Source organism: Pagrus pagrus, assembly GCF_965226575.1.
Source record: "Pagrus pagrus genome assembly, chromosome: 16".
In the NCBI taxonomy this organism is placed as follows: Eukaryota; Metazoa; Chordata; class Actinopteri; order Spariformes; family Sparidae; genus Pagrus; species Pagrus pagrus.
This window is the reverse complement of record NC_140200.1, coordinates 26162444-26186924: the sequence shown is the minus strand read 5'-3', so window position 1 is coordinate 26186924 and position 24481 is coordinate 26162444. Positions and strand designations below refer to the sequence as shown.

Sequence of the window (24481 nt, the reverse complement as noted above, 5' to 3'; positions counted from 1 at the left end):
TAACATTAGTGCTTATTTATTCAAAATGTATTTCAGTAGAATAAAAGTGCCACAGCAGCAGCAGTAGATATCCGGAGTGTTTCATTTACTGGGTAACACACAGAGGAAGGGATGTCTGCACTGGCTCGGCCCAGTGTGACATCACATGTTGACGTGTTGAGTCTCCTGTGATATCACAATAAATAGTACGATTCATAATCATGGACCTTTTCATTCATGTTCCCTGTGCCTGTAGCTTTTACTGCACTCAAATTCATGACACAGCAGCTGAATCCAGTTAAAATCCCTGATCCCATCTCTCCACATCAAACATGAAAATGTCATCCAGCATCTGAAATGCTAGTTTAGTTAGCAGATGTCATTAAAGCTGTTGTAAGTGATATATTTTCATGTGTTGAATAGTTCTGTATTTGAGTGTTTGGTCAGTAACACATGTCTCTCCTCCCCCTGCTCATGCAGTAAAAGAAAAAAACAAGATTTTCTGGTATCCCTGCCCACTTTATCCAATCAGGACAGAGAACTCCATAATGTGGCGGTCCTGTCTGCTCGGGGACACCCAGAGAGCAGGACCCTCCTGTTCTGGTACCTGCACCTCCACAATGGTGGAACAGTGCAAACTAATTCCATCGCTCCCATTGACGGCTTATACTAGCAAACAGGCCAAGAAAAACTTTTTGAAGAAAAGAAAGAGGCAAAGGGAGCTGCCTCGAAAAAAGAGGAGTCATACAAGTGTGGTGACATGAGGAGGAGGGAGGGGATCGCTAACTGCAAAACAGACGTTTGCTAAAACGAGGACAATGCTTACAGCAGCTTTAAGTGGACATGTGCTTCATCTAGTGGTTATCACATTCATTACACAAACCTGCAGGAACACACCTGTTTGTTCTTTACTCTGAGTATTATAAATCAAGCTGTAGTCAGTCAAATGATCGATGATGCTGTTGATTGTTAGTAGTGAATATAAAAGCTCTTGGACAAGCTTGATGCTGCTGTATTACTTTGGTCTGAAATAATCAGCAACTGGTAGGAGAGGCAACTCCTACATGGTGAAACTTTCCCCAAGCCGAGAAAAGTGATTAAGAATCTGTGACGACACCACAATGTGAAATTTAACCCCAGTCATCCACATGACAGGTGGGGATACTGTCCACTGTCCACGAATCAGAACTGCTGCATTACAATGTTTGACTTAGCCTGGTGCCGCTCTTTGAATATACAGTCATATATAGGGAAGCACTTTCGTTAATGGACAGTAAAACATTTTTTGCTAATGTTCAGTTCCCACTTGAGGTCCTTGACTAATCAATGACTCGAGATGCAGCTGTTAGTGCACAGGCACTAATGCAGCCTTGAGGGATGGATGGAGTCATTCAAGGCCCAAATTGTTATTGGCTAGGTGGGCTTCAGGTTTGTAGTTGGTTAGTAGTAGTTGATCTGTCTAGACCAGAAGCAGAGTTTTTAGCAGGGAGCTGCTGTTGAAGTCTGCCAGAGTACAGTCACATTGCTGTGAACCAGAGTTTAGAGTTGTTACAACTCACCCTGGCATGTGATGATTGTATGAACAATAAAAATCATCTTTAAAGATACGGTAGGCGCTCTTTTACAGAAGTGTTTTTTGGAGTGACTTTGGATGGATAACAGGAGGGAGTGCCATTTTTTTCTTGTTTACTCATTGGCTTCACCGACATTACAACAACGTGCCACCTGCTCATCAGGAGAAATAACCATTCCTATGCACACTAACACACTGATGGAAGGGCCGGGAGCAGTGTAGGCTTCAGTATCCTGCCCAAGGACACTTGAAGACTGATTGGTGTATGGCTGCTCCACCTCCTGAGCCAGTCTTGCTTCCACTTTTGCTCTGTGGTCATACGGGGCATTGCATGGAAAAATCCCCTGTGGCCCGAAAAACATTTGGCCCATCGACCTCCATTTTAGAAGAAACGTCTGTAACACTGTTGACAGGACACCTCGAACCGTAGACAGGGTCAATTATGAATCTTTTGTGAATTTTTGATACATGGAGGTTTGACATGGGTAAAAGAAAATTGATTAAGACTCTGGAACAACATCACAATGTGAAGTCTGAGGGGCAGAGCGGGAACATGTGGACGGGGCCAGCAGGAATAACTCTAATGTGCATAATCAGTGGCAGCATAACCAGGAAGTAAACCCAGAAAACTGAGGACTTTTGGGGGCGGGTATGTGCCCGGTGAATAGGTGCTATCTTTGCATTCACTGTCTAGCTCTATTATAAATCTGTCCTTAGTAGGACAAGTGGCTTGTAGGCAGAGTTCTGCCTGTCATGACCATCATCACTCCACATGATTATGTGGTCTCTTAACTATTAGACCTTTATAAAGCCCCTTTAATTCATAGGGAATGTCATGAACCTAATATAAGATTCCTCCACACAGTCAAATGAAGGCTGTGTCTTGTTCTTCACCCTCAAGCCAACAAATGAACCAACTCCACAGAAGGCAGAAAAAGGAAATACTGTAAATGTTTATTTTATGCTGCAACATTTGTACAGATAAGCTTTTTCCAGCCACTGTCACAGATTTGATTCATCCTCTCTGACGGCCTGCTGGACCTGTTAACTTCTCATTCATTGTTGTCATATATCAAAGTACATCCAACTTATTGCTTTCCACTTACAGACTGCCAAACCAAGGAGAGAAATTTACCACATAATATTAAGAAAGAAAATCACCATGTTGTGCGCAGAGAAATAAAAAATTGTGGCTTCAATTTTCATCATGTTTTCTCCCTCATCAGGTGAAGATGAGAGAGAAAACATTTCACAACAATTTCAATACATTTTGAAGTATTGTCGGAAACATGGCAGATCTAGCTGTAAACATGACTACAGTGGTCAAAATCAGGTAATTAACTTAAAAAAAGCAACATTAAATATCTAATGAGAAACATTACTATTACCGCTACTGTCACCTCTTTACTCAAAATAACATGATTTTAAAAATATTTACACGGTATTCAGTCAGCACAGCATAAAAAAATGTTACCTAGTCTAGTTAATGTATTGCTACTTATCTACAGCTGCACATGCATAAAAATAATTTGGGTAATGCACAGGATATAAAAGCCAACACAGTCAAAAGCTCTGCATGTGGTCACAGTATAAACTTCATTACAATTGTCATTGTCATATGACCTGGCAAGTTAAAGCTTAAATAGGTTCAAACCAAATTCATGTGGCAGTGGTGGAAAAATAACAAGCAGTTCATAATAGCTCTAGAGAGTAGCTCGACAAAACAGAAATGTTTCATCAGCGCCATAAAAATGCAGGAAATGAAAGTGAGTTCTATTCTAAAGGCATGACTTGTGTGATGTGGATGGGTACCATAACAGATACTAAAATTATTGTTGAAATGCAAAACGAGTCTAACTCATTTTCCTTTCTTAAGCAGTGACATCACACTCATAATTACACACACTGCCTCCCAGAGGGCACAGAGGAGGAAGGACTGGACAGTGAGTGAACCTGAGGTAGCACAGCCAAATCAATAGACTTTGGACTTGATAACGCAAGGGAAAAGTAAGTGCATTTTTCTTGAAACCACCAAAATTATTTTACACTCTAAAGTCAAAACTAGATATCTATATAAAATTATACACAACAAAATTATCAAGACAAAACTTCTCTAATTCAACTTTCTGACATCATCCTGGGTCCTGAGAAAGAACATGAGTTCCACTGTACAGGTTTAAAATTCATCATTTAAACAGAATTTTTAATCCCATCCTTCACAATATACACAAGCAGTAAAATTATAGTAGGAAGGTGTACTTACAAAATTATTCATAAAAGCCAAGCTGATATTTGAATGTTTTGAATGTGGGAGCAAAGACCAAAAAATATGCAAGTGGCGAGTTATTCTTGAAGTATAAAAACAAATGTGTATATACAAAAATATACATCCTAACAAGACATTCCTCGCAGAGGCGTTTTTTCCAACCCATTATGTAAACTTTTAAAAGTATATATTTTTTGAGTATTTTCTATTTAAAAAGGCAATTCTTCAAACAATCCATAATACCAATGACTGTCTTTTTTTCCTCCATCAAAAAATTCAAAGAACTGTAGCACCTTCAGTCTAGAATCAAGATTTTTTTTAAAAAGATTCTTGGTTTTAAAAAAGCCTCTAAAAAGACAAATGAGTCAGTCAGTCCATTCATTTTTGGGTTTTTGTGAGCCTTCACAGCCATAATATTGGGTCAAAAAAGGCCTCAGCTCGGGAGTGTCCAGTGTTGGGTTCCTCAGTAGACGCGGGGAATGATCCTGTAGCGAACAGTTCGGCAGTACTCATCCCACGCCGAGCCGTACTTCCTCCTGCACTCGCTCATGTCTCTGGAATCTCTGTGCACGAGCAGGATGATGAAGTAGATCATGTAGTACCACGGCAGGAGGTGGCTGAAGCCTGCAGGTAAGAATGGTGAATGGTAAGAGGACAGGGGGAAAGAAAAAAACTATTGAATCTGCCTGTCAGTTATTTGCTCTCATCTTTTCACATCATTTTTATGTCTGGAAATCAGAGTAAAGATGCTGTAGTGTTGTGATGTAGTGAATCTTACCAGCATCTCTCATCTACAACAAGTGATGCTTGTATGTAGGCCTTCCCTGTCAGCTGATTAACAACCATCTGAAGGCAACAGTTCATCTATAGTCCCAAATTTGAGTTTCACAAACTGCTCACTATACACATCTAATTCATTGGCATTTCATTGATTTAATTTTATGAAGCCAAAACCAGTCTGTTGCAAAATACCCACACAAACTTCTGTTCTCTTAGCACTCCTGTCACCAGCTGTCTCCTTGTAACACAAGCCACAGGAAATATTTCATGATATTATATGTGAAGATGGCAGTGAGTCTTTCAAATTTCAACCACTAGAGATCAGTGCATCAATGCCTTTTCCTCCACATGGTTTCGTAAAAAGTTGCTCTTTCTGCTCCTATTTCAGCAACTGAATGCAACCTTAACAAACACCAAGAAAATAAGTACAGACAACCTTTATTTGTACTGATATTTCATTTGTTGGATATGTCCTTACTATGTAAGTTCTTCACTGCAAGTGTGGTTATAGTAAGAATCACTGTGATTCCAAATGAATGTCTGCATAATAACTCACACAAACAAGGTAACCTTATGTATGCATGTATGTTATGTTATGTTTACTTTGCTGCCAAACAGTCAGTGCCTCTTTGAGGAAGAGTGCTGCTTTTACAGGGGACGAGAGAAGCTGACGTGATGGGTATGATTTCTACAAGCCCCTTACACACCCATATATGATAATATGTTATTATACAGCTGCAACATTTATTTAAATAAGAAAGAAAAAAAGCCAAAGTTCTCTTACTCCAGGTTCTTAAATGTGAATATTTTCTGGCTCTTTTCCTCCTCTATGACAGTAAGCTGAATAGGTTTGAGTTGTGGACAAAACAAAACATCTGATGTTGTCATCTGACCAAATAACTAATTGATCAATTGCGAAAATAATTGACAGATTAATAAACACTGACAATTATTTTTAGCTGCAGTCCTACACTGTTTCTCATCGAGCCATGTTTCTACGTGTAACTCATGGCTATCATGCACCTGAAGCCATGGAAAATGCTACACATGCTTTGCCAGTCCACCTGCACACTGTTCACTGGACTACAAGCTTCATCCTGCACATTAATTCAAAACTAGTGCCTTTGCTGTTTGATTAGTTGTAGTGCAAATGTGAAGCCAACTCACCACAAGGTAGAGACCAGGCCAGAGCCATGATAAGGTCTCCTAGGTAGTTAGGGTGGCGGACAACACCCCACCAACCAGACACCAGCAGACTCTTCCCTGTAGCCGTGGGGATAGTCTTCAAATCTGAAGAGGAAGAAAAAAAGGTGGAGATCAACTGATATGAAACACTGTGTAGATTTGGTTTAATTTATTAACAACTCGTCCTGTTGATAAAACATTATACATATTCACATTCTAGTGTATTTTCAGGTATAATTCCTGCTGTAATTATTTCAAATAAATAAAATCAAACATCAAATATATTAACTACAGCTTTCCAAGATATACTGTATATTGGCTGTGTGAAAGGTTTTTAGGTGCACAGATTGACTTCAAACATTGAGAGGATGGTATGAATAAACACACAAACCATTAACTAACTTAAGTTAGTCTTTAAAAAGGATAGGTTTTCACCACTGCTGACAATTCAGTCAAAGACATACTGTTACTCTAGTGGGCTGACAACTGAGAGCACTAACATAAGTAACTCTAATGGTTGTTCTGCTTCAGTGATTTCCCTTCGAGGCTAATAGAGAAATGTGTAGAAGAGAAAAAGTAATTTCATGACATAATTAGTCTTGAGCCTGCAGGAGAACTTACGAGACAGTTTGGGGTCTGATGGGTTTCTCCTGAAGGCGTTCTTTTCGGAGTTGGATTTCCTGAAGATGTAGAAGCCAACAACTGAAAGACAGAGAGACAAAGAGGGAACTTAATATCAACCCAAACTTTAGAGAAACTGTGAATATGGAATGACTTCTGAAATGATAACTTTATCTCTTTGGGAACAAGACCTCAATATAAAGTAACAAGAACTATATGTAAATAAAGTTATGAAATCAAACAATCCAAATCTTAATGGAGATGATCAGTGACATCAGTGTCATTCTCTTTTCTGACTTACGTTTGAGTGTGATGATGGCTGCGACGGCAAGGAGGCTCAGGGAATTGGGGTGGCTGACCAGGTAATAGGCCTGCAGAGTGTAGGTAAAGGGAACCCACACCAGATCACCAAACGCCAACATGAAGCCAAAACCATCGTGCATCAAATCCATGGTGGTCAGGATGGCCTCCTGAGGTGAAAACAACACACATTCAGGCACAACTACGGATTTTTTTTTAAGATGAGTTGTTTACCTGGCCATGTATGTAATATTTTATCAATGTAATATCAATGTATTTCATCAAATTCCCTTTGAATGATAGTTTAGAGAAAATGTCACTGTTACAGCACATTTTTATCTTGTGCTCTGCTAAGCTCACCTCATTCCAGAGGCCGTCCACCACATAGACAAGCTGGAAGAGGTTCACAAGGATCATGGAGTAAGATGGAGCATCCAGACCATGCCGCTTCATCTCAGCCAGCGCCATCGCAAAGTTGATCAAACACTGAACAATGAGACAGATCAAATCCAACATCATTATGAATGGTCCCTAATCAGCCAGAATTCAGTATAGCCATTTGTGAAGATATCTGCCTTGTCTCGTAAAATACTTCGAAAACCGTTCGAACTGATCATCTAAAAATCTCCAAACACAGAGACCCATGTCAGAAGCTGTAGTTCTATGATGCCATAAAATCTAAGCTGAAATTCTACATTAGCCTTGCAGCCACGAGCAAACATAAGGCACTCCTTGAACTCACGGCACTGCTGAGGTTAAAATACAATTCCAAATGTGGCCACTAGGGAGTGCAATGTGTACAGAAAATGCCCCATTGAAACCGATTAAGTGGCACTTTCTCTTCAATTAGCTGTGGTGTGCAGGCACATTTTTAAAATCAAGGCAGAATAACTGTAAATCGTTCTGACTCATGTGTCTGGATATGTTGATACAGAAAGGCCTGTTTTATGCATGTTGTTTATGTATAATAATAAGAATCAACATTTGTTTTACTTTGAGTTAGTGTATTTTTGAGACAAAAGTTTGCTTTGGTGTCCCATGACAACTCACCCAGCCAATCAGACCAGGGCGCATCTCACAGAAGAATTTCAGATCAAAGTTTTTGATGCGAGGATTGAGCTCACGTCCTTTGAAAAAGTCATAAACCACATTGCCTGGAGAAAACAGAGCGAGAGAAAAGATATCAGAAAACTGCTTATTCAAAGCACTCAACTAACAAAATAAATGAATGAGTAAGAAAGGCCCAAAACAATGTATCTGATCAGTTAACTTAGTATTTGCCCTTACCAGAGTTTCCTCCCAGTGCCAGCTGTGCTGGGTCAGCATAGCGAGAGCGGACATACAGGTAGACACTAAGCAGGACGGAGATGAGGAAGGTGGCTGTAGCCAGCTGCAGGAAGTGGCTGTGGATGTATGTGAGGTCAACATCCAGGTACACCGCTGCAGCTGCTGCTAGAGCACTCACCGTAATGGCAAAGAAACCTGGGCAGACACAGAGAGGTTTAGATACAGATGAACAGAAGAAAGAAGGAACGACAGCTTGAAATTGATTTAAAACTACAAAGAAAGGAAGTTAAAAGGTAAATATGTTTTAACGTGTAAAAAAGTAACAGATGAGCCAGTGGTAAGAATTGGTAAATGGTAGTGAGAACATGGTATCAATCCGTTCAAGTACACTAAATGTGACACACAAAATTCACAAATTAATACAATAAATTAATTTATTCAACTTTGGCTTTGAGTGCTGTTACAGACACCTATTGATTGAATTTGCTCACAGTTAAGAGTTGGACACAGAGTTTTCACTTCACATGGCCTTACCATTGGTTCTGTACTTCAGCCTCTCCCCAGACCTCAGTGGCATGCCTTCGCTCAGCTAGAGAAGAGAAACAGAAGACACTGGGATTAACAACTGACCAATAGCACTGTAGGTTGCAAAGGTCATGGCTAAATGAGGGTCACCTGCCCACATATGAACACATTCATGTAGGGTTGGGTGATAATTAGGGCTGGGTACTGTTCACATTTGAACAGATACTGGTACCCAACAGTAGTGCTGCCACGAAACTGGTATTTTTAACTTTGATACAATACCTTGAAAAATATAGATATCTGATACCATGTTTTGATACAATAAGAAAAAATTGACACAACCTTGAGGGAATTTTTTTGATTTTTATTAAAAGATAAATATAGGAAGAACTGTGTACTTTTTTTCCTTAAGTTTATGTACTTCTGACCATAGTCAGCAGAGTGAGAGGAAGCAGGTCTATGTGGGCACTGCAGCGGTGTGTGTCGAATTGCTGTCAGAGAGGACAGAGAGCAAGAAAGTACAGCTGCTATCAGTATCGATACTGTGGTAAATGAGTATTGAAACAGTTTCAAATATTTAGTATCGATATTTTTGACAATACTAACGAACGGTACCTTTTATCAGTTTCTCTGTAATACCAAAAATATAATTTCAGTAAAAAATAAGTCACCGAATACAACCAGCCTTGCTTCAAAGGGGGAAAGGGGGATACTGTTATAATTCCTTGTGAATAGTTTGCAATTCACATACTATCGGTACATACTAAGGTTTTAGACGTACTATAAAACCTTAAATACTGTGTATTGAACAGCATGTTGGCAACGAATTTTCGGACACAGGCAGGGACTGAGTTTTGGCTAACACTAGTAAAAATGCTAAGACAGTGTCAACCAAGACAGCGAAAAAGGCCTAGTTATCTCCAACAACATGTTGGATGTCTATGAAGTTGTTGATGCCTTGGTGTTCATGTAGAAGGGTTCTGCAGGGGACCTGGCTTTGTTGACCTGGTCAGATTTGTATTTTAAATTACAAATATTACAGCGAGTGTTGCCCTGATTCAATGTGACGTGTCAGTCTCTCTATCTCTCACTATAACGTTACTCTAAAGGTGTGCTCTCAGGTAATGAAATTTGGCGTCAACTGATTAAAAGTGAATTGGTTCTCAGTAGTACCAATGTGATTCGGTTGGTACCATTAAAAGTACAGTCAGTTCAGTACCCATACCTTGCAATAAGAGAAAAATCTATGCTAATATAACATAGAACAAACTGTCTATAGAATTCAATGGAAAAATACTTAACTGGACCATACTTGACCACATTTGATCATTTCCTTCTTTTACTTTGAACTTCCATAAAAACAAGTGCCTCAGGAGTCAACATAGTGAATCTAGCAGTCTTTCAAAATCTTAGCTTACTAAATGAGAACAATAAAAGGTGATTTACACTGTCAACACACCCACTCACTCGCTGTAAATCCTGGAGACAATCATCTGCTCTATTCACACATGGTCTCAAATGGACTTTGTACTAGGGAGGGGCGGCAGGGTAAAGTACAGTTAATGTCCAGCTCAACTGACTTGGACATTTGCGTTTACACATGCAGCTCATCCGCACAATGTTGGGTAAAGTTCCTTGTAGCCGTGCATATGGTGTGAAGGACAGTTTGAGAAAATGACGTAAATAATATCTTTCGCCTGCCGCAGTGGAAACGTTATTATCAAATTTCTACTGGTGGATACTTTTCAGCTGTCAAATAACTCACTCGCCACATGCACACTAAAACTCATGGAACCACTGGATAACGACAGGATATAAAAGGGGAGGCACAGACAGTCTGTTCACAAGTTTGCTTCTCTGATAGGTTTCAAATCACTTCAGAAGCCAAGTTAAGATTTTTTATTGTAAAACTATAAAAGGGAAGATGTCTGTCTTCATTTTACCAAGGAAGGGACTTTTGAAAGGGAAGATGTGCTTTTGATTTACATTAAAAGAAAAGTACTACTTGGACTGAAATACCAAACATAAAACACGTATTATGTTTATAAGAGTTACCACTTGGGTGAGCAATTAGTGAGATAAGATATCAAGAGGCGGAGGACCCACCAGGGAAAGAACAAGAGCTTCCTATTTCCTCTGGACATCTCATTAGCTGTTACTCCTGACCATTAATCCAATTTCTGCCTCCTGCCAGAGTCACCAAACAGGAAAAGTCATGTGCCGATTCACGTGTCTCTCCTGTATCAGTGAATACTGAGAGTTTGGCGGCTATCACCTTACCCACACTGTACTCATGATATTATGCATGATTACACAGAGGTGGAAGGGGAACGGACTGCATTTGTATGCTGCTGCATAGACTTAATTTCTCTTTATTAACTCTTGCATGTATTTATGTGTGTATAGTTTTTCAACTCTTCCACTCACTTTTCCAACAGGCAGGATGTAGAGCAGTGCCTGGAGTAAGACCCAGAGGATGACAAAACCAAGAGCCTGGGCATCAAAGAAATCTTCGAGGGGGGGCAAAGGAGGAGGGAAGTTGACCAGACTGGGGTCTTCCAAGTTGACTTGGAGTACCACAAAGAGAACCCAGGCTGGAAGGAAGAGCAGCCAGAAGTACGCTCCTGGAGAAAGAGAAAGATACACCAGGGATACTTTATGTCAGTTTAATCAGGTTCACGTTAACACAACATTTCTGCATGTCTAGCTAAACACCCCCACCAATTACATAGAAACACATACACACAGATAAATTAAGTCACTGATTTCACATTGACAACTCCCAACATACAAGAAAGTCACATAGCTGAGCTATCTGCGGGGTGGGGAAAGTTATGTACTGAACATTGAGGTGAAGCCAAGACAGGAGGTCCAAAAGGAAAGCAGACATTTGACCACCGCTTGTAGATACTGTGGTTTCAAAAATCAGGCTTGCATCACATCTGACTGGCAGTGTTCCATTGTTTTAGTAAACCGAGAGGCTGTGTGTAGCTTATGATAGCCCAGAATGGCACGAAATGCATACTGTTCTGATACAACCATAGGTTTTCTTCACCTGTACTGCCAGGATCTATAGCCTATGACCAAATTAGTGCGTCCGTCAGTGATTAACAGGGAAAGATATTCACACCAACCAGCTAAACGCTGCTGCGTGGCGTTACCTCTCGCTTTTCATTTCAGCATCAATGTTAACAGATTAGACTGGTCACACTGGATCAATGATTCCGCTTCTTACATGTGTGTCAAGTGAGGCTGCTGCATCGCTTCATCTACAGATTCAGTGTCTCGACTATTTTTACTGCGACAGGCACAGTTCTTGGCAAAAATAGACCTGAAAACAACCTATAGACAGTCATAACCAAATCACACCAGCATGTCACTACAGTTTTATTGTCTTTATCTGTAGAGTATGTAACAGACATGAAGAGAATACACACAACAGGTGAAGGGCAGTGTTTTTTCCCTGCCCACTTCTCTCTCTCTCTCTCTCCCTCCCTCCCACTTTCTCGCTCTTTCAACGGGGGTAAAGGAAAATCAGGTCATCATATATTGATAATCATCAAAGGTAAACTCATGTAAACAGATGGGGCATACATGAGCCGCGCTGCAGCAGCAGCACAGCAACACAGCCGCCACGCACCAAACAAGCACCCTGTGTGGCCAGCCTGTAATGCCTGGTACATTTATCAAAAATGTCTAATGTAAACTGTTAATTACTGTAATAATGGTTTCAGAGAGGTGACACTAACACAAAACACGGCCTCAAATAACAGAAAATGTGAAGTGTGACTAAATACAATTCTGTGGCCTTCAGTCTGGCCTAAAATGAACTGTGGACGACTTTAAATATCCCCCTCAGGCTAGTAGCTGCATACTGACATGAAACTGCTTTTCCTTTCCATCTGTAACGTACCTATCTTCCCACCAAAGTCAAGTGGGGTGGCAGCAGCAGCTGCAGCCACCTTGGCATCCTTCTCCTCCAGCTGCTCTGGTTTGGCCTCAGTTGGTTTGGCGTCTCCATCTTCCTTCCTGCGGCGCAGATTGTAACGGCCTTGGTTCTTCTCAGGCTCTGCCTCTTCCTTAGACTCAGACTTCGGAAGAAAGATTAAGGTTTATTTAGGATTCTGGATTATCAAAACATACAAATCAACAAATCAAAGTCAAAGTTGCACAAGATGTGGGCTGGTAATTTCAACAAAGTTCTTGTATACCATAAAGTCATAGGATAAAATGTATCCAACCAGCCAGACCTTTAATTATTAACTATTTGAATTCATTTTAGATTAAATAATCTCTTCAGAGAAGGACCTTGATTTGACCCACAATATTTAGCTTCAGACCTATAGTACTGGTGCAGGGTGAGTTAATTGTAGTAAGTCCACAATGATGCAAAGCAATTGGTGGCAGTAAAACAAATTGGTCTTCTGAATCACTCTATGGCTGAAAAAATCACAAATAAAGCAGAAACAGTCTGTGAGGATAGCCATATTTTTAATGTGAAATAATTGGTTAACATTTGAAACATACTGTATGTACTGTAGGCCTTACTGGTCTTGAGCAATAATAGGACATATTATTGCTCAAGACCAGTAAGTCCTACAGTACATACAGTGTCACAAAATGTTTCTTCATATACAAATTAAAACACAACAAGAAAACTTGCAAAAAGGATTTCCATTCAATTAGATTCTATTTCTCAATCAAATCGAGAGGTAAAGATCAGAAATCAAATCCAATAGTAAAATCCCCCTCCTTATTCAATTATAGCCCTTCGAGATATATTTGAGTTAGTGCAATTTTTGACACACCCTGCTCTTTACTAAACCAAGCTATCTTGTAAATTTAAATCTTTTCATGAAGTAACCTTGCAGCAGTAAACTACAAAGCAACGACTGAGCTGGATTTTCTTAGAGAGCTTCTCACAGAGGGTTATAGACCTATTTAAGACTAATGATTAGGTCACATAGCCATACAGACTAACAATGATTTTAGAGACTAGCTGGTCTCAGATCTGAAATCCTACTCAGGGATTAGGTTTAGACAAAAACAACACAACAAAGCTGGCAAAATGGGCACAACAACTACAAACAACAACTGAATTGAAATACGACACTATTACTACTAGTATTTGTGAAAGTTTTATTTACTTTATCTTAACTTCTTTATGAAGCAAAGATAGTTAACCATTGTAAACTTAGTCTAGACATAGGATCCTGCAAAGCTAACAGATATTTCTAAAAGGCAGGGAAAGTAAAGACGTAGCACATGTTGGTACATCATGTGACGGGCTAAATGAAGCACGATCTTGTGAGGGGAGCCTCTCTCAGCTGGAAAACACACACACACGGCCCCCCAACGTGCATGCATCATGACATTCCAACAGCTCTGACTTACCTCTAAAGCCCATTCACTACGTGAGTAGCGCCTGGAACATCACTTGTTTTTTTAGGGAATACCATCTATCTGACTAAACTGATTTCAACTGAAGAGAGATGCACTAGTAGAAAAGCTTATGAATAAAAAAGAAGCATTAATGCTTTCTTGTGCAGTCCAGTCCAAAGTCATGACATGTTTTTCACATTTAAGATTTTGAATGTTGTGTGTATTTGATGACTTTGGTCTGTGTCATTTAAAGTTTTTCATTTGGGTAAATATGGACCATTTTGGGCACACAGATGAACATTTTTTTTTTATTACAAGATAAAACTCACCTCATTTACTTTGTTAGCAGTGTTATTCTCCTCTTTCTTTTCATGCTTATTGTTGCTATTGTTCTCAGCTGCCTTTGTCTGTTGCTGCCCATCAAACAATGGAGGGAGATTGATGGAGATGGAGAGACAAAAAGGGGGAAAAAGCAACGTGAGGAATAGGCAGAGGGAATGTGATGGTGTTATGCACAAAATTCTGAAAAACAGAAACTGACATATTGGCCCACAAAGACAAGGTACTGATGATGACATTTGATGATGGACTGGATCTTGCCAGACAACTGTGCACATTTTTAAAATCATTTACTAGCACAACTTAAATTTAGTTACATGTCCTTGACCAATAATTGTAATTGTGCCAGCTCATCTACAGTGACATTTCATTTTTTCCCATCTTGGTGTGTTGTAGTTAAGAACTAAACAAGCACCATAATGAGATTAATTAGAACAACCTGCCTGGTAGTTCAAGTTTAAGAACAGACACATTTTTACACTGGTTACACTGGTGCCCACATAATATAGGTGCTCCCAATAATACATTTAATGTAATTTCTTAACACATAATGCAGTGTGTGTGAACAGGAATAAAGGTGCAAGTACATGGTTGTCTTCATTTAAATAACATCTAACTAGAAACTGCGATTAGCTCAAATGCATTGGTGCAACCAGTGAAAATGTTTAGTCGCATTTGACAAATTTCTGGCCACTTGTGCAGCCAAAATAGTGGCATCCTGGAGCCCTGAAAGACCAGAAGGGGAGCACCAAGACAGATTTCAATAAATAACAGGACTTTGAAGAGCATGCAATAATAATCAAATAGCAATTTACCCTGTCACTTAGCAACCCATGCATTATACTGTATGACTCAGTTAGTGGCACAGGAAGCACCAAGTAACTGATTCCTACAGGTTCATGGTTAAAATCTTTCTACAGCAGAGACTGTCTTTGTTACCTAGTGACATTAACAACACATGTAGCAACAGGAAGTAAACATGGATTTAGTGGAGTGACTCTACATCTGCATACAACACAGTCATGTATGTATCAGTATCAATATATATGGTACATGACAAAATAAATGTATTTACTACAAGTCTATAAGTTTTTCTGATCGGCATATACACACTCTTTTTGATGAGTTCTTTTGATCTACCTCTTCTGTACATCAGCTTCTCTAGCAGAGAAGAGCTAGCAGACTGAGAAGACAGCTGTGGCACTTACCAGGGGACTGAGCCTGACTTCTAGCGTATCCTTCAGCCTTGCATCCCTGCGGGAGGAGGGTGCACTCTCTGTTATAGCTGCAGAAGCGACAGCCGCCGCTGTGCGGGATGACGAGCGCCGTGTGGTTCTCGCTGGGGAGCGAGACCGGCTACGACGGCGGCCTGGTGATCGAGAACGAGAGCGGGAGCGAGACCGGGTCTGGAAACCACCAATATTCTGAAGGAAAACAGCAAGTAAAACAACAAAAGAGATCGAAACCATTATTAATAATTGTACCTTGTTTTTATAGGCCAAAGTGATTAGAGGTCTACCTCATCTTGTCTCTACATGATGCTGAAACTTTGTCTGCCTGAGTTAAAGCTAAAGCAACATTTATCATGAGGGCCAGTATCAGTAGACCACTTTGGATGGACAATCATTAACACTGTAGATGTTTAACTACAGAGTGGGTCACCTGTAAGCTTTGATTCCACCTGAAACTTTCCCTGACAAGCTAGTAGTAGCTGATTAATATCCATAATTCCAATTGTTCATGCCTCTGCTGTCTTTATAGCCAAGAATCTACAATTTTAATTATACAACAAGATACTACACTGACAAAATGTTACACAAATCTCTAAAGACTCTGTGAACTTCAGTTTTTTAAGTCTGTATATGTGCAGATACCTTGATGTCTTGCTCCTTCAGCTCCAGCTCTGTACCATCCTTGTAGATGACAGTGTAAAGCTGACTTTTGGTATCATAGCCCAGCACCTTCACCTCATAATACAGACTGCTGCCAGGCCAGCGGCCCATTACCATCTCCCCTCTCTGATACTTCACAGAAGGCATCTTCACTGACCTGAGAACATGTAAAAGACAAGAGATAATGAGAGAGAGAGCAGAAGAAAGTGTATGAATGAGGGAAGAAAGAGACAGAAAAGAGAAACTGAAAGAGAGAGGACAGGAGATAGGAAAGGGAGAGGAGGAGGGGTAGGGCAAAGAGAAGAAGGGCAAAGGAGGTAAGATAATAGTACTCAAGAGCGTTTCTTTATGCTTTGATCCCGTGTCCTATCCTAGGGTTTACTAGACTGAGCACAATCACTGTAGATGCTTTTCTCCCTCCCCTTTATTCAAACAGTGTAAGCTGGGTGTTGAAATTTGAGATTTTTTTAATATATAAAAAAGTGGGGAATCCATGTACATTTGGCATCAAATGCATCTGGAATCATTTTAAAGAAAACCGTCAGTGCAGTGCAAACCTAACTTGCCACTGGTGAGTACAATGAAGAAGAATAATTTGACAATGACAGGCATTGTCATCGTACCCTGCCCTTTGTGTCAATACAGTCCACTGAAACACAGCATGAGCTCAAACTTTAACAATCTGCTTGAATGACAACTATAGTGGCAAAATCAAATTCTCAATGGGCTCATTGTCACTCACGCTGCTTTGGCAGTTACAGACTTGACATATAACTTTGTCTGTTCACTTCATTTACATATAGACTAACTAAGGCTGGGCAACAAGTCAGCATTACCATGTAATACAATTTAAAAAAAAAAAATAGATTCATACAATATGAATTAGTGACAATGGTGCTGTTGCCATAATTGTGAAGCAAAAACCAATTATAAATTAATCATAAACTAGAAGAATCTTACATACAATAGATTTAGCATGCAAAGTAATGCACAAAACAAAACAACAACAGTTTATCATGTGACTGTACTTAGCAGATGTTATTCAAACGGCACAGGGCCACTGAAGGGTCAGAGCGTGCACCCACAGAAGTCCTGACTTTGAGCTTTGAGGTGCCCTTGAGCTAAAACAGGAACTGAAGCAGATGAGAAAAAAAGGCAGTACTACAACATGAGCAGAGATGAGTGAGCTGTTCTGGCCACTCCTCCAGGCATTTAGTCATAAAAATAATGAAGTGGAAATATGTTTAACCCTAGGACAACATAATAAAGTGCTCTAGCCACAGTCTAGACCTGAACCCCTGAAGGAACCCTTGATCTACAAAGGTTCTGATTTAATTTTGTTTTACTGATGTGTGAAACTAACTTGGCAGATGTGTGGTGAAGCAAAGTGAGGCCAGCCAATTCTATATTTGTCACCCAACTCAGGGCTCCAGACTCATTTTACATTGGTTGCACCTTACTGTTTCTTTTAGATGCACCCACATCTATTTTGATTTAATTTCTTAAATTATATAAATTATTTTAACAGAAATAAAAGGTGAACATTTGTTCATTCCAATCACAGCACATGCAACAAGAGATTGTGATAACCTCAATTGTTTAAAAATTAAAGTCACAAAGTACTGATGTTTAAAGTGCTTGCAATCTAAAACAAATAAATCAATATAGATCATTATTGGGGTATTCTAAAAACCATTAACTGATTTAAAAGATGATATTTTTAACAAACACCCAGCTAGTATTTATTTAAATGTTTTAATCTGAGCTGCTGAATATCAGGTGAACTAGTGCAAAATGTTTAGTTGCACCTTACATATTTTAGGCACATGTGCGACCAAAATATTTGCCCCCTGGAGCCCTGACCCAACTGTCCTGATGGCTGACCACAATAAAGATTCCTCGGCAATACCTGCTTCAATATTGTTCAAATAAATGTCATATTATCCTATTGAGAAGTAAAGAAACACTGTACCACAAAAGTCAATGGATTCTTTAAGAATAAGAATTAGACCATTTACGAACTAAATTCTGAATTAAAATAGTTAAAAGTACCAAGCACCATCTTTGCTCTTATCCTCTGTTTCTGTCTATACCTGATCAAATTGTATACACCAGTGCTTTACCATTTACATTCATACATTTTGAGGCTGGACCACCTACATTAGCTTCCACTTTAGAGCAACAAAACCTACTGTAGTGTGCACTGCAGGACACAATGAGGTAGGCCAGGCAAGGTCAGCATTATGGACCATTAGTGACTGGGGAGGCTCAGTGTCTAGAAAACCACCACACTACTGCAGAACTGCTGACAGGTCTGTCCCTGCTAGGTTTACCCAAAGCTGTCTGTCTGAAAGAGTGGTGCACCATTCAAGTCATAGCCAACCAGGCAAGGAATTTCAGACCAGCCACAGTAAAAATGACATAAACCTAAACTGTGGTTGTAGCTGGTAAGTCTGCCATTGCGAACAGTCAGTTTGAGGACAACCATAAAAATTTAACTGGGGTCATAAGATTGCGATAGTCAGTTTTACTACTATAAGTCCATTGAGTTCTTAAACAAACCATGCACAGAAATACTGTTGTTGCACACAACTCAAAGGAAATCTATGATAACTGAGATAAATGGAAGCATATGCTGTTATTTTAAATCATGTTTCATCTCACCTTGCCATTGCCACTATAAGAACACAGAAGAAGCATTGCAATGTGTCAGAAAGGATTGATTAGTAGCACCTGAACAAGAACCTTAAGTCGCTAAAAGAAAGGAAGCACTGACTTATATTCAGAACAGCAACAAAACACACTTACGTCTCTACTGCAGACAACTTTAGCCACATACCGTAATGACAGCCTCCTGTCACCAGTCTTTCTAATTTAAATTCCAGTGGTCAACACACTGCAATGCTTCAATAAATGACAGGTATGAGTTAAAAAAGTACTGGTTCTCTTTGTGCTTTTTACTCTTAATTGTCTATCTGAAGAGAAATTAAGCATTATACATGTATCAAAGAACCTCTTCATGTTAAACTTGACAATAACAACTGATAGACTACTAAACCACTCTGCTGTACAATCAAATCTAATGTGTACCTCATCAATCTCATGTAAGCCTTTATAAACACAAAATAAGTTAACGGATTTACAGCTAAGCTCCCAACATCCCAATGAGAAGTTGTCTCACCAGGAATACTACAAATAGGCAGGGAGAGTCAAACATATGCAGTCAAGCCCTAATCCACTGGTAACTCATCTAATCATCAACACATCATCCAAAAATCCACAAGATCTGTGTGAAAAACATCTCAACATGACACACCCAGAGTAAGTCCCTGCGCTGCTCTCCTGGCCTGCCTGCCGTGTTCCATATGGGATGTGGAATTCAGGGCTGAATCGTGACTGGTGAGAGTTTCCCATCAGATCTCAGGCAGAGTTGATGAAAGGATACGGGCTGTAACGTGGGTGGGGTTTTAAACAGAAGTCAGGCAGACATCCCCCCTTTGTGCTGAAAACTGCTCCACCTGGTATGCAGCCCCTTTGACATGTAACATGTGTTGGGTTGTAAACTCCCACCAAAGTGGCGATAACCTCTTGTGTCAACATTGCACTGACGTATTATTTGACTTTTTAATAGCGGTGGGATAAGTACAAAAAACAATACAATGAAATATGTCTGCATGGTTTCCTTTGGTCCGCAAAGTAAAAAGGCAGAAAACTCACTGCAACACAAACTTCACTCCCCGTATTAGACGTATTGTTGGTGTACTTTACACCTATCGTAGATAAGACTATCTAATATACACACAATACAAACACTTAGCAAAAACTGCAAACCAACACTGTGCTTTAAAATTAAGTGAGTTAATGGAAGATGCTTATTCCTCCGACCCGTTATATCTTTGTCACCTGTGAAATGCCGACGGGCGTCATGATTTGAGATTAGGTGTAATTACAAGTAACTTCATTATTTAGTCAACTTTATTTGACCTTTGCTAAACTCTCACATCTAAAATCAAGAGGTTTTACTGTTTGACAAAAGAACGAGAACTTGGTTTGTATTCGAGTATAATAGTAAACTAAACCTATAATCTATATGTCAACTGTGATGTACAGGAGCTGTTTCTTTAACGAACGTTAGCTTTGTTAGCTTCAACGCAGACGGGATGCAGCTGCAAGCGACAGAAAGGAAAGGAGGGAAAACGTCATGCATTCAAATACCATTGACGAAGAAACCAAACACACCCGTCAAAGACTCGACCCGTGAGCATTAGTAAATAAGTTCGACCGAACATAATTCAGTGACGGTAACGTCATCCCAGCAAATCATTTCTCAAATATACCGTGCGTAGGTCATCGAAACACCGACTGAGTTAATGTTAGCGTTACGATGTAATAAAGTCGTCTTACACTAGGCAGGCACTGTCTAATTTCTGACCATCGTATGGTTGCGTACCGTTAATCTGGATGATAGCGAATAGCGCGTCCACACTAGTGACGTTACAACTTAATAAACGTCACACTGTTACAGACTATAACTACCAAACATTTCTAATACAAGCATAAGATATTAATGGGAAAGGTGGCGACTACACAACATAACCGTATAGTTCCTACGACATATTTACTTGGACCGGTGGAAACAAGTTAAGATTCCAGGAACTAGTCAGAGCCTACAGCGCCGTTATACAGCCAGCTTGAGTTAGCTTCGGCTAAGCCCCAGTTTCCCAACAAAGACAAACGTACAGCGATTTGCTATTTTACATCACAACCATATTTGTTTGCCGGGTGTACTTACCTCAACGCCAAGCGGATAATTCCAGAGAGTAAAACTGGTAAGATATTCCTTAATAAAACGAAGAATTAATAAATTAAGCTTAATATTTTAAAAGCGGACTTCTCTCACATTTGACGTAAGGCTCGTTCTCCCTCCCTCTCTGGGCAAAACCCACCAGTGACTGGAAAGGCGCGAAGGATGCTGATTGGATACGTCAGCGTTCAATTCAAATAGTTCTGTGATCTCATTGGTCATCGCTGGATTTTAACTGAAATCGGATTGGTTGTACTACTTTGTTTACTGGTGTCAAATTACCGTCAGACAAAATGGTAGAAGTGTCAGATCTAAACAGATATCACACAGTAAACATTATATTTACCATATGATTGACACATTTAGCTTTATATTTTGCTTGATGTCATTAAATAGCCCTCACTAATACAGCGGCTCTAATAGAAAACAATTCATACTCAAATTATCATAATGTCATTCGAAAATAGTCAAATATAAATTCTCCTATTGTATGTGTATATCATTTTTTTTTATTAATGTAATAAAAAAATATATACAATAATTCCCAGTATATTTGATAATGCAGCCTGCTATAACATTGGCTACCATAAGAATCCTGTTGAAATTGATTGGAAATCAAATGAATTTGGGAAATGTAGTCTTTTTAAACCCATTGTTATATTTTATGCTAAAGGAAAAAGTGTTTCTATCTTAATGGTTCATGAAAAATGTTCAATAGAGAGGAGGAAGTTGCATGTTCTCTCTGTTTCTGGGGGAAGCTGTCATCATAATGGTGCCATCATTCTCATAAGACTTCTTGTTTTGTGTTAAACAGATGGATATCCATTAAATCCCTTGGTGGGGTCAGTATTGTTATAGGCTGCACTCGCAGTGCACATATTTTAGATGAGATGCAGGATTTATTGTCATTAAGTTATTCATTAAAACATTTACTAAATATTAGGAAATATACTTGAATACATTTTCATATACGTGTTAAAGTATTAGCTGTTGTATAATAAGAGACCTTACATTAAAAGTTAAACTTTCTGATTATCTCAACTTCAAAGTAGACAATACAATATGTTCGTGACTAAAAACTTAAATATCTGTAAAAAAGTCTCACTGTATGCTGAATATTGCCTCAAATACTATAAAACCACAGACAGTGCGAGGCTCGCTGTTTAAACTGTTGAATTTGTGTTGTTTGTGTTGAATTTGAATTAGGTCTCCATTTAAAGTTTTTGTGACTTTCAGATCAAAAACTTTCATGTTAAGGAAGTTATTTCCTTTTAAAGCTGTAATTATAAACTTAATTATTATGAGTTCACTACATTGGCTATTATGTGTTATACTGTAACATCTCTGTGGGAAAGTGCACCATCAGCTGAAAGTGATTGCATCAAACTACCATGAAGACATACAGACATGAAGATTGAGTATGGGGGAGTCATTACAGCTGCATGCTGTTGCTTACTGGCATATATGAGAGAGCTGACACGTTATTCACACCTGCCACTCACAGTGACAAAGCTCAAAGCTCATAAACACAAGAGGAAGAAAACTGATTTTGAAAATTCAAACTCTCCAATCCAATTACAGCATCAAGGTTTTCTCAGCTTCCTCGTCTTTCTCTGCAGCTCAGGGTGTTTTCCTGTCAAAGTGCAGCTTTCGCCACAGTACAGCCCCTCTCTGGCTGCAAGTCAAACAAAACCTCAGATGAACTGCAGAAGAACTGCCAGCCCTCTCTATGCGCCGCCCACAGGAAGTGTTGCTTTGTGTTTTGTAAAGTGAAGCCGCGGAGAACCAATAAAGTGCGGGAAGTCTCCTTTAATCAGAAACTGGTTTCACCTTGAAACCCAGAATGTTTGTGGCAACTACAGCTTTTGCAAGTGTCACCCAGAAACTTTACAAGATTATTTTAAAATTCATAACTAATAACATAAAGTCAAATACTAGGTTGTATTTAATTCATCAGTTTTGTTTTGTTTCTACAACTTTAATGCAATCAAAAGAGAGGAACACAACTGACTATTTATTTTTTGTACCAGATCCACAAATACAAATGTACAAATTCAAAGCCTTTATTCTCATTATTCATCATCTAACAGGATAGTGATATAAACTCCTTAAATGATAATAAAGATAGCTTTCCAAGATTTAAAACAATAATTCAGTAAATGCGTACACTGGCTCCTCATGAATAACTTGTCATGAGCAGCCATTTTATGTAAATACCTGCATACAAACCCTCTCTCTTTCAGTAACACCCCTTTCCGGGGCTTTCCACATTTCCCTCCTCTTTTTCCACGCTTTCTCTCATGTCATACATCACCGACCTTAGTGAATGAGCCAAGAGAAAAGATGAGCTGACAGCTGAGCTGGAACTGGAGGCTTTTGCACACAACCAATGCTTCCCCAAAAATAATTGTGCAAGTGTGTAAAAAACATTACAAAACCCTGATCTGACACAATAAAAAAAAAACCCAAAAAAACCCATATTGAATAGGTGTGATGCATCTGACCCTAGAGTTGAGAGCCAGTACAAAATCCTCTTTATAATATTCTTCGCAGCTGAGAAAACTGAAGGTACAAACCACAACTTGCAGTATTGTAGGTTCAAATCTTGGTCTTGACCTCAGCTCTGTCATCCTCTCACACAGCAGCACGAGGAGGGAGGACTGCAGCGACACAGCAGACAGGCTCGTATACACTCATTTTCAGTTAGTGTTCCTCTTCCTGTTCTTGTTCTCCTCCGCTGAGCATGACTGTGGAACAGTCAGACATGTTGTCAGAGTCACTCGGCTGTCAAACAGAGGCTCACCTGCTGTAACTGTCCCTGGGGGGTTTATTCATTTAAAGTGAGACATTGTTAGGTTTGAAAAAAGAAATAACACTATTTTACTCTTAGAAATGAAAAGTTTCATTCATAAGCAACAAAACTCACACAGGTTTTGCTGCTTTAGACTGGTGGTGCTGAGGCAGATAACTGACTTAAAGGAACAGTTTGTTCAAAAAATTCAAATTCAGTCATTATCTGCACGATGGAAAGTTGAATGCAGTTTTGTAGGCAACAAAGCATCTCTGAAACGTCACAGCAAAACAGTGTTCCTGCATTCTCCTAAACAACTGAGGTAGGTGGGGACTTGTTTAAAATGTACAAAACAACCCCTGCTCCCCATCATAAAATGGCTCCATACAGCTCATCCAGTATCATCCAAGTCTCCAGAAGCCCCGGCAGCTAAGCTAAAAGTGTTAGCATACACCCCATCTGAAGTGGGTGCACCAGCTCAACTGCACATTTATGGTATTCAAAAGTCTTCACAAGTCTATTTGGGATCTCAGGGCCTCTGGAGACTTGGGTCATGCTAGATGAGCTGTATGGAGCCATTTTTATTTTTTTTCTTCAGTTGTTTTAAATCAAGTCTGCAGCTACTTCAGTTGTTTAGCAGAATGCTGTAACTCTGTTTTGGACTGCGAGACTTCACCTGACTTGCCATTAGCGTCAGCATTTGTAATGCTGATAGTAATTTGACACTAAATCCATCTTTTTCCGTTGTTAAATAATA

At 39.4% G+C, this 24481-nt stretch overlaps 1 protein-coding gene across 4 annotated transcripts; it reads right to left on the bottom strand.

Annotated features, from left to right (window-relative positions):
• Positions 1–2486: 2486 nt before the first annotated feature.
• On the bottom strand, positions 2487–23534 carry lbr (lamin B receptor). Of its 4 annotated transcripts, none has more exons than XM_084378102.1 (14): positions 23510–23534; positions 16112–16286; positions 15446–15661; positions 14228–14311; positions 12430–12607; positions 10944–11140; positions 8526–8580; positions 7992–8186; positions 7755–7858; positions 7065–7190; positions 6706–6874; positions 6405–6485; positions 5766–5888; positions 2487–4442 (listed from the first exon to the last, which is right to left on the bottom strand). In XM_084378102.1, exons 2-14 carry the CDS (start codon positions 16274–16276, stop codon positions 4282–4284), a joined length of 1854 nt encoding a protein of 617 aa, XP_084234228.1. In that variant the 5' UTR covers positions 16277–16286; positions 23510–23534; the 3' UTR covers positions 2487–4281. The 4 variants fall into 4 exon arrangements, with proteins under 4 accessions (XP_084234228.1, XP_084234226.1, XP_084234227.1 ...); XM_084378100.1 differs by lacking the exon at positions 23510–23534 and adding an exon at positions 21030–21068; XM_084378101.1 differs by lacking the exon at positions 23510–23534 and adding an exon at positions 20922–21056.
• Between the last annotated feature and the right edge of the window lie 947 nt (positions 23535–24481).

Coding starts and splice junctions, on each gene's coding strand:
- lbr (XM_084378099.1), bottom strand. CDS start 19,543: ATGGGAAACTCTCACCAGTCACGATTCAGCCCTGAATTCCACATCCCA. Junction 15,662..16,111: donor TGAAGGAGCAAGACATCAAG/GTATCTGCACAT, acceptor GTTTTCCTTCAG/AATATTGGTGGTTTCCAGAC. Junction 6,486..6,705: donor AGCCATCATCACACTCAAAC/GTAAGTCAGAAA, acceptor TCTGTCTTTCAG/TTGTTGGCTTCTACATCTTC.